At 40.8% G+C, this 11,282-nt stretch overlaps 1 protein-coding gene across 2 annotated transcripts in view; it reads left to right on the top strand.

The window, feature by feature from the left end:
- tfip11 (tuftelin interacting protein 11) overlaps positions 1-11,282 on the top strand; it is a 28,591-nt gene that overhangs the window by 867 nt on the left and 16,442 nt on the right. Inside the window, exons 2-6 of one of the 2 annotated variants that reach the window (XM_073065732.1) lie at positions 1,491-1,699; positions 4,837-4,993; positions 5,926-6,082; positions 7,999-8,126; positions 8,897-9,055. In XM_073065732.1, coding sequence (XP_072921833.1) covers positions 1,497-1,699; positions 4,837-4,993; positions 5,926-6,082; positions 7,999-8,126; positions 8,897-9,055 — 804 coding nt within the window. In that variant the 5' untranslated portion in view covers positions 1,491-1,496. Of the gene's footprint in view, positions 1-1,473; positions 1,700-4,836; positions 4,994-5,925; positions 6,083-7,998; positions 8,127-8,896; positions 9,056-11,282 lie in introns of both variants that reach the window. The other variant, XM_073065733.1, reaches the window with a different exon arrangement.

Raw genomic sequence — 11,282 nt, 5'->3', positions numbered from 1 at the left:
AGCGTCGCTCACCCACCCCCGTCCCCAGCGTCGCTCACCACCACCCCGTCCCCAGCGTCGCTCACCCACCCCCGTCGCCAGCATCGTTCACCACTCCCCGTCCCCAGCATCGTTCACCACCCCCCGTCCCCAGCATCGCTCACCACACCCCCCCCCCCGCCCCCAGCATCGCTCACACCCCCCCTGCCCCCAGTATTGCTCTCCCCGCCCCGAGCATCGCTCAGCCCCCTCTGTCCCCAGCATCGCTCAGCCCCCTCTGTCCCCAGCATCGCTCAGCCCCCTCTGTCCCCAGCATCGCTCACCCCCTCTCTTTCTCAACTCCAGGCATCACTCAGCCCTTCCCTCCCTCCATTATTGCTCAGTTTCTAACTTTCTTCAACATTGCTCTGCTCCTCTCTTCTAGCATTGCTCAGCCCTCTTCCCCCAGCATTAGTCACTCCCCCAGCATCATCCTCGTACTCAAAAGCATAATTCACCCCCTTCCCTCCTCTCCCCCCAGCATTGCTCAGCCTCTCTCTCTCCCCCCCCCCCCCCCAGCATTGCTCAGCCTTTCTCTCTCTCCCCCCGGCATCATTCAGCCACTCTTCCTCTCAGCATCACTCACCCTTCTAACCCCCCCCCAGCATCAGTCACTCCCTCTTCCCCAGCATAACTCACCCATCTCCGTTTCTCCAACATCATCTGCCTCCAGCCTTGCTCATCTAGTTCTTCCCCTCCACTTCACTCACTCCCTCTCCTCCCCATCAGTAATATCTTTCACCCACAGCAGCATATGACCCCATTTCTCCACCTCAGCAGCAACCTCTTCCCCCAGCCAATGTTATCTTTTGGCTCCTATCATCAGCTTCCTCCCCTACTCCTCCTCATCTCCAGCATTTCACCTCCTCTCCTCTCCTCCACTGGCACCTCTCAAACCTGTACCCACCCACCCCATTTCTTTTTTCACTGCAGTCCTTTCTTTCTGTCTCTGCCATTTTTCCCACCCTCTCTTAGTCCTATCTTCCCTCCTCTTTTTCACTGAGATACAGCGCAGAGTAGGTGCTTCTGGATCTTTGAACTGTACCACCTAGCAATCCCGATTTAACCCTCACCTAATCATGGGACAATTTACAACGATCAATTAACCTGTCAACCAGTAGGTCTTTGGACTGTGGGGGGACACCGGAGCTCCCGGAGTAAACCCACATGGTCACAGGGAGAACACACAAACTCCTTACAGACAGCGGCAGCGATGGAACCTGGTCATTGATGCTGTAAGGTGTTGTGCTAACCAATACGCTACTGTGCTTTCCTTTACCACTTCCTCACTCACTCTCTCTGAGCATCACTCCCTCTCTTTATTTATCAGACTGTTTATACATGAATACTTTTTGATTAAATTAGTGTTCAAATCATGTAGCAGAAAGGGGAATGGGTAGAATAGGCATAATTATATTGAATGTATTTTAAGACAAATTGGTTTATTGTGCTCAGTTTTGTGTTTTGTGCAGAGCAAGATGTCGATGTCACATCTGTATGGGAAAGACAGTATTGATGATGATGATGTGGAGGTGGAGCGGTTTGAGATTTCAGACTGGGACTTGGAAAATGAATTCAATCCGGACCGTGTCCGCCACCGACAAACAAAGGAAGATGCAATCTATGGCATGTGGGCTGAGAATGACTCTGATGATGAAAGACCAAGTTTCGGAGGGAAACGGTAATGTTATGTTTTGTGATCTTACTTGTCAGCATCTGGCTAGCTTTTCTTCTCCTACTTCTTGCTGCTCTAGATACCGGATATTTCTGGAAGTTGTCTTATGAGTAAAGTGGGGACAAGAAGCAGGGTTAAAGCATTTGTCTCCTTATTCATATTTCAGGTAATGACTAATCTTTTCCCTTGGCTTTACATTCCTGCACGTGCTCGTATTCTTTGATTTTTGGGGAGGAGATTGCAAAGTTTCTTCTCTCTGTATGAAGAAAGTTATGAATGTCTCCTTCAAAATGACACAGCCAGAGGAAGCTTCAGCTCTACATTTACCCTGTTTTTCTAAACTCAGGAATATAGATTCAGTTTGCTTCTCATATTATGACTAACCAGCTACTCCACAAAGCCAAGGCTAATCCTTGGGACTGAATTTTGGCAGGATTCTTGCATCTGTCATCTAAGCTGATCCTAAGATTAAACTGTATTAAATTTAACACTTCGGAAATCAAACCTTTGATTTTACTGTATTTATATCTCAGTTTGATTAAATGAGATATTTGGAGAGTTCTGAACTTCCTGCTTTTATCAAAAAAAACAGTTTTATACTTCAGAAGATGTATTTTTTAGTTTTGTACTTGGTTGGTGAGTTTGTAACCACTTGGATACTGCTAGTTATTTTCTGCACTGTTTATTTAAAGGATTATAGAAACATAGAAAACCTACAGCACAATACAGGCCGTTCGGCCCACAAAGTTGTGCTGAACTTGTCCCTACCTTAGAAATTACTAGGCTTACCCATAGCCCTCTATTTTTCTAAGCTCCACATACCCATCTAAAAGTCTTAAAAGAGCCTTTCGTATCCGCCTCCATCAGCGTTGCCGGCAGCCCACTATGCAGGTGATTTGTTTCGGTTATCCTTTTGTGCCATGTTGTAACTGGCTGATAACCGTGGACTACAAAGATTTTGCTTCCTGAATATTTATGGGTGGTACCTTTTGATTTTGAGCATCTGGTCATGAAAATCACCATGAAATTTCCCTATCATGCACCATTTTTTAAAAAAATCCCCTATATTTGTTAATTCAATTCATAATTCAAGTCACAATAACTGATGTAACGATTAAGGAAAGCATTTTTGTTGGTCCACAAATCAACCAGGTCATCAATGACAGGCAATTCGAAGAACTTCTAGTGGGACTGGAAAAAAATCGCATGGAAGGCACTCAAGGCTGTTGTTTAAAAATTTCTAGGCATCTACAAAGCACCAAACTACGTGCTTGACAACATGTTTCAAGCATATGAAGCCATGAAGTGCCACAAGATTCATTTACATCATTCCCATTTAGACTTCTTCCCTGCAAATCTTGGCACTGAAAGTGACGAGCATGGTGAAAGGTTTCACCAGAACATTGTGGTCATGGAGAAACAGTATAAGGACCCTGGAATCTATCAATGTTAACTGATTATTGTTGGACACTTAAGCAAGAATTCTCAGAAACTGAGTACAAGCGAAAATCATCAACAAAATATTTTTTACCTCAGTTGAACTATTGCAAAGTGTCAGCACTGTCATGCAATTGTATTCACATTGTATTCAATAAAAGATAATTTTTTGTTTCTCCAAATTCCTATGTGATACAAAGTAGTCTGAAATTATATTTGTATTCAGCTTCAAGTGGTCTATCGTAAACCAAAAAAAATTTCTGAGGATGCAGCACTTACGAAAAAGTGTGTTGTCCATCATATAAATATAATTGTGAAGAAAACACGACAGTGCCTGTATCTACTTCCTCAGGAATCTGCGGAGATTTGGCGCGTCATCAAGAACCTTGGCAAATTTCTATAGATGTGTGGTGGAAGGTGTGCTGATTTGGCTGCATTATGGCCTGGTACGGGAACACCAGTGCCTTTGAGCGGAAAATCCTACAAAAGGTAGTGGATTCAGCTCAGTACATCATGGGTAAAGCCCTCACAGTCATTGAGCTTATCTACATGAAATGTTGCTGTAGAAAAGCAGCATCCATCACCAAAGATCCTCACCATCCAGACCATGCTCCTTTCTCGCTGCTGCCATTGGGTAGAAGGTACAGGGACCTCAGGACTCGCACCATCAGTTTCAAGAAGAGTTATTACCCCACAACCATCAGGCTCTTGAACAAAAGGGGATAACTACACTCATTTAAGGACTCCATCTTATTATTTCACGCTTGTTATTTATTGCTATTTATTTATTATCTGCTTTTGCACAGCTTGTTTACAGTTTACAGATCCTGTCTACAGGTACCGTTCTATAGATTTGCTAAGTATGCCAGCAGAAAAAGAATCTCAGGGTTGACATATGTTTTCTAATAATACATTATCAGATGAGGGGCATTGATTGTGTGGATAACCAGAGGCTTTTTCCCAGAGCTGAAATGGCTAACATGAGGGGGCATAGTTTTAAGGTGGTTGGAAATGGGTACAAGGGGGATATCAGAGGGAAGTTTTTCATACAGAAAGTAGTGGGTGTTTGGAATGTACTGTCAGCAGCGGTGGTAGAGGCTTTTATGAGACATGGAGGTTAGAAAAATAGAGGACTATGCGGTAGAGAAATTCTAGGCAGTTTCTAGAGTAGGTTACTGGTTGGCAAAACGTTGTGGGCCAAAGGGCCTGATATATGCTGTAGATTTCTATATTATACTTTGAATTGACAGCTGCTGGTTAATACTTGTTATTTAAAATCATGACTCACTTTTTTCTTGGACGAAAATTAAAACTTGCTATGGGAGAATCTTTCAGGGACACATTTGTGCCAAAACATATTGACATCAGTTTTCAGTGGAATTTGTAATTGCGCCAGTGCGCTGTGGTGTTTGTCACCTGCCAGTTTTAATAGTGCATACTATTTTGGAAACCGTCTAATTCAATAAACAGTCTAGATAGAGAAAAATAATTTTACTGGGCAGATAGTTCAACAGTTCTACAAAATGAGTGCAATTACCTCTTAACATTTCTTTATTGGGAGACAGGCAGAACTTACATAGAACCTTGGTTTGAAATTCTGTGTGTTTGATGTTCTTTTTTTCCCCTTGTGCTTGCATCTCCTGAAACCTACTATCTGTTGAGTTTGATAACTGCACTTTGATTTGATATTTGTGCTCTTGCTGTAGATCCAAAGATTACACGGCTCCAGTGAACTTCATCAGTGCTGGACTCCGTCGAACAGCAGCTGAAGAAAATGAAGAGAAGGACTCCGATGAATCTGATGAAGAGAAAGTTAAGCGAGAAGAATTTTCAAAAGAGTTTGCACCAAAGAAACTGAAAACTGTAAGTATCTGGCTGGGAGCCTGATGTCAAGATGTCTGTGTTAAGGCCTGCAATCCACACTAAAGAACTACCACTCTGTGAAAGAACTTGTACTTATATAAGCATCTTTCATAGCTTCAGGATGCACCAAAGCATTTCTTGCACCCAATTAAGTAGGTTTTGAGTAAACAAATAAGTAGCTGGAAGAACTCAGTAGGTCAAACAGCATTTACGGAAGGAAATAGGAAGTTGATGTTTCCAGTCGAGACCCTTTATCTGGACAGGTGAGTCCATATTCATCCAGATAAAGGATACTTCAGGTGCTTTATTTCCTTCCAAAAGGATGTGCCATTTGTGATGTGAACTGGTCTCTTTAAATTGTCCCTAGTGTGGTGGTGAGTGGTAAAAACTTGATGGAAAAGTGGGAGAAAAAGAGGATGAATATAGGCTGAGTGTAAAGGTTGGCTAAAGGTCAATGTGTGTACTCTCTGGTACAAAAAGTCTGTTCTGATTTGCCTCTTGCTATGACCTCTTTCACTACTGTTTTTCCTTGAACGATGTATAAGTGTTGAGCCTTCACGCTGCCCGTTTGCAATCCACTTCTCCAATTTAAGCATCATTTGCTAGTGCTAAGTTCACTATGTAAGATCCACCTGATGGAGTCAAGCTTGTTTGAGCACTTGCACAGATGTCAGTATTATCTATGAATTTACAGATCATGACCTAAGCATCCTCATTCAGATAATAATGGCAGTGAAAGGTCAGTGATCCCATTGAAGATTCCTTTTGTTTGCTTCTTTCTCACCAGTTCTGAATCCAACATGATATTCGCATTTCTACCAGAGGTTTTAATTTGTAGTCATGTCTTTGTGTTATGACTTATAAAAAGGTTTTTGAAAATGTCTATCAGCCGTGTTTTGCCTTCATATATCAAGTATTATTTTCTATCTTAGGGTGGTTTTTTCAAATCTCATTCAAAAGGATTCACCGGAGGACATCGAACTAATCAGGAAATTGGCACCTGGGAAAAACACACTAGAGGGATTGGACAGAAACTGCTGCAGAAGATGGGTTATGTGCCTGGGAAAGGTCTTGGAAAGAATGCTCAAGGTATGGAGGTTAGAGTGTTTGGTAATGTTGTTAATAACATTGAGTTCACCAGTCCTTCCTCGGACTTTGGGTCCCTGTGTGCAAAAGTGCTGTTTTTCTAATGAAAACCAGTACGTAGTGAATAGTTGTACAGTGGAACATTTATCTAATTAGACATTAATCACCATTGCTCCACTTAGGTTAAATGTTTGTGATTTTGGCATGAATTGAACAACACAGTTAAGTTTTCAGTATATCAGGCAGCATCTATGGAAATGAATAACATGCTGACGTTTCGGGCTGAGATCCTTCTTCCTGAAGAAGAGTCTCAGCCCGAAATGTCAACTGATTATTCATTTCCATAGATGCTGCCTTGCCTGCTGAGTTCCTTTAGTATTTTGTGCGCGTAGCTTTGGATTTCCAGCATTTACAGACTTCCTCATATTTAAAGTTCACAGTATGCTACCCTTGTATAAAACCACTAGTGCTAACCAGTTCCTACTTTTGAAACAAATCATCTGTAGTTATCAATAAAATTGGCAGATGAAGCTCAAATGTTTCTATCCACCTGCATCTGCATATATTCATAGATTGCTTTTACAGATTTGTGATTAATACAAGTAAAGGCAGATCTTCTCTGAGGTTCGATGACAAGATGTGATGGACAACAGTTTAAACATTCAGGGTAAAAATCCTTTACCTAATGAATGTAGGAAGGATCTTTTTTAAAAAAAAATAGGTAAACAGTGAATTGAAATGATGGATCAACCTTGTCGAGCATTTTCTCTGTTCTCGTGACTCAGATGAATGGACTTTAAAGCTGATTCCTTGTTAGTGAAAAGTGAGTAATTCTGAATGCAAATTGCAAGCCTCCTATAAGCAGATTCTGTGTTATTACTAAAAGCAAGCTGCTGCTCCTCTGAATTTGTTTTGCTGTTGAATATGATCTCCATTTCTGGAAAAAAAAATTGTATATCTTGGTAATAATAAAAGGACTTAACTCTCATATAAACTAGAAAATAGCTCAGAAACATCCAGTCCATGGCAAACCTATTTCTTGCCTTTTTCCAGTCCACACTATGGGAAGCAAAATGTTCATAGAAATGGTGCTTACAGATAGTTTCCTGTCTTCCAGGTTAACATTGCAGACCAAAATCATATGCTTCTACAAGGAATAAAACAGAATTCTATTTACAGTTTTCTCCCTGACCTAGTTCCTGTGAGCATCTACCTGGCTTGAGCATCCACACTATCTATCACTTGTTAACTATGTCAGCCAGGAGTAATTAGCAGTAACTTACTAGTGCAACATACACAAACTGTTGGAGGAACTCAGTAGGTCAGGCAGCATCTATGGAAATGAATAGATAGATAGTCAACGTTTCAGGCCGAGACCCTTCTTCAGGACTTACCAGTGTTCCTTTATGAACGTGTTACATGCCCAATATCATCTTTAATGTGTTTTCTCCCTTGGCGTGGTAAATGTATGCAGGTAGTTCTGCTATCAGACGATAGTTGTGTTCCTTAGAAACCTCATGCTTTGGCAAATCATGTTAGAAAAACAATCATGTCAATGGGAAAAGAGTCAGGGACACCTATCGTTAACCGAGCGTCCCTGGACTGGAGGATTTTAGATTCAAAATATCAAAATTATTTTCCCACAGGATTTCCAAATTTAAAGGTGTTTTTAGTAGCCAGAAGTTTATTTTGTTACTTAAGCTAAAAATATTAAAGGTTTAATGAAGTGTCCTTGCATAAGAATCAATAGAAATGATTGCTTGTCAATTTCTCTTGGATTCTGGATACATTAATATCTGATTATTGTGGTGAGGTTACATGTAAACCATGAGTTTAAAATATTTCTGTATCAATCTCTTTCATCTTCCTCAATTTAGGGCTGTCATGTCAGTGGTAACATAGTTTTTATTATTACACAGGCATTGTGGCGCCAATTGAGGCAAAGATGAGGAAGGGGAAAGGAGCAATTGGTGCTTATGGATCTGAACGAACAGAACAATCACTGAAAGACTTTCCTATTGTCGACTCGGACGAGGACGCTGATGAGGTTTGGAATGATAAAAGACTTAACCTTTCATTTGCATGGTTGTCCACATCATACAACACAGCACATAATGATGATGAGTTATTGAGAGCAATTAGAGCAAGAAACTCTGAATGACTTATTTTTAGCTCCCTAACTAGAACCTTAACATTCTTTTGTTGCTTGGCTTAGAAACACTCAAACTACATGTGTACACTGCTGAATAAGTGTGTGTACAATGATGAGTAAGTCGATTGCAATGGTAATATAGTAATATTGGCAAAGGGGCCAAAGCATCAGGTAATGGTGATGTGAGACTGAGCAGTGCTTGTATCTACTTTCAAAATGCATAATTTAGATTATGCATTGATAAATAAAATGTAGCCATAAAAAATACTGCATATAGCACAAGTTCACTCTCACATTATTTGCAAAGTTCATGTTTCCCCTTTTGGCGAGGGTTACTTGCCCCCGAGTTGCCACTGATGTGGAGTTTCTATGATGAATTTGGTGAGGTGGTTTATTCTCCTGCCCTTCCAGTCACTCTGCCGAGAGCACTGACTGGTCACCTCCTCTTTAACCATAATGTTGATGTTCTTTTTTTTAAAGTGGAGTGTCTTATCATTGGGAGTACCAAGCTGTTGCTTAGTGCCACCTCCCCCACTGAATGCTCAACTTCACTGAACTGGTATTTTGAACTTCTTGTGGTTGAAGGTCTGTTTTTATGGTCTGAAAAATGAGAGCAGTTTGTTTGCAGTGACCGCTTCTGGATTAATTAGCCCTTTGTGTTAAAGGAGTTCCAGAAGGAAATGAGCCAATGGCGGAAAGATCCTACTGGTGGGAAGAAGAAACCCAAGTACAACTACAAGACTGTGGAGGAGCTAAAGGCAAAGGGAGCATCAAGCTTGGGTAGGAAAATGGCTACACCACAGACTGAACTCTCTCAGGTTAAGGTGCGTGGGAAAGGGTTTTCTTCTAATCACTTAGAGGTTATAGCATGCAATTCTGAAATAGTTCACACCTTTCTTTTAAAGCAGCTCTCTGCTATTTACCCAAGAAGGTAGGGTTTTCAGCATGCACACCAAAGCATTGTCTCATGGTCTTTATAAACTTCTTGAGTGTTGTATTTAACATGTCAAATTGTAAAATAAAATATTGATCTTGTGACTGATTTACCAATCAGAATCCTGTGTGTTTTAATCCAAGTGATTGTCAACTTCAGGTGTAGTGAGCAGAAATTGATTTATATTTTTAGGATTACAATTCACTGGTGCTCCGTATTTCTCTGCTGTGCTACAAGAACCTGCTGCTTAATTTGCAAGCTTCTATCCCAGATATTTTGCATGTAAGATCAAATAGAAAGCATGGCCAACTCATTTAAACTGAGTTTCGCAGAGATACAGAATAAAAGGACTCTTCAAAATTTGTAAATTTTATTGATCACACTACAGAAATCCCTGTATTTTATTTTGTTGGATTTTTGTAAAGCAAATAAACATTTAAGAATCTCTAGACATTCTAAGTTATTCAAATGTAGGTGTGAATTCTTTCCTGCTTGGACATTCCAGCGCTCTTCTGCAACTACACCACGTCTGGCTCAATGAGAACCGTACCACAGGAAGTTGTTATCAAAGTAACAAGTAACATCTGCATCCATTAGCTGTCAGACACTATAAGACAAAATCTCAAGCAATTTTTTTAAAAAGAAAGTTGTTCCGGAGTGTACAAATATTTTCATACAACATATTAAACACTAATTGTCATAAAAACCTATTTATGATACCTCTACCTACGGTTTGCGTGGATAATTTTAGGGGCACAACAGCTTAAGAAGCAAATACCACAACTGTACTTCAGATCTTAAATGATATGAACAATAGGATCAGTTTTTCAGTGCAATTAAATAAGACCATAAGATATAGGAGCCGAGTTAGTCCATTTGGCCCATCGAGTCTGCTCTGCCATTTCATCATGGCTGATCCAATATTTCATCTCAGCCCCAATCTCCTGTCTTCTCCCGTATCCCTTCATGACCTGACTAATCAAGAATCTATCAACCTCTGCCTTAAATATACCCAATGATGTGGCCTCCACAGCTACCAGTGGCAAGGAATTCACTACTCCCTGGCTAAAGAAATTCCTCATCTCCATTCTAGACGAACGCCATCTTTTCTGAGGCTGTTTCCTCTGGTTTTAGACTCCCTCACCACAGGAAACATCCTCTCCCTTTCCACTATCGAGGCCTTTCAACGTTCAATAGATTTAAATTAGGTCACCCCGCATTCTTCTTGAAGTCCAGTGAGTACAGGCCCAGAGCCATCAAACGTTCCCCATGCCAGGCCTTGCGATCCTGGAATCATTTTCGTGAACCTCTGTCAATGTGACAGCTTGTACTGTGATCTATTGTGTGATTTGGTAACTGACAGGAAGTTATACTTGTCCGTAGTTATGGATGGACTTCTTTAGGTGTTGTTGACAAAGTCATACTGGCCTGGCATCGCTTTGTTGGTCGAGTTCCTTGTGTAAGCATTGAGCGTTCCACTACTACCAGTAATAAAGTAGACAAAAAGCCCAAGAGGTCTCCTACCAGCTGGAAAGAGAAGTTAAATTTGTTGAATGAATCTTATTTATGACCTTTGAAATTTATTCCATACACTGCAATTGCATCTAGTGTAAAGGATGGAAAGTAATACAGATGGTATTATTGCAACACTTCTGCTTCATTATTGGTAAGCTGCCACCTGTTGTAGCAGGGTGTTTCCTGAACTTTTCCTTTTGTCAGCTCAAAATGAGTGTGACTCTGAAAAGTGCTGGAGACATAATATTTCCACTTTCCCATGCAAGTGTGCTCCCTGAACTAGAGCACATGGGCTCGGATTAAGGGTGGGGGTGTTACAGCAAGGTAATCGACCCACATATGCTAAATAATAAACTGTGCTCTGGGGTCCAGACTACCTATTGGATCTGTCGTAGTTCATAAATCAACTTGGTTTAACAATTCTTTCCAATGCTTTCCATGTGCTGGGGATATGAATGTTTTCTGAATTTTAACTTCCCAGTAACTGAACTGCTTATCAGAAGTAGAACACGTGTTTGTCTTCCCATGCTTACAGTAATTAAAACTGTTCAGTAAGAAATGTTAACCATTATCAAGGTAGATAAAATTACTCAAATATACCC

Source organism: Hemitrygon akajei, chromosome 14 (genome assembly GCF_048418815.1).
Source record: "Hemitrygon akajei chromosome 14, sHemAka1.3, whole genome shotgun sequence".
NCBI classification, from domain to species: Eukaryota; Metazoa; Chordata; class Chondrichthyes; order Myliobatiformes; family Dasyatidae; genus Hemitrygon; species Hemitrygon akajei.
Note: the sequence above shows the minus strand (reverse complement) of the source record. Positions and strands in the feature narration are given on the sequence as shown.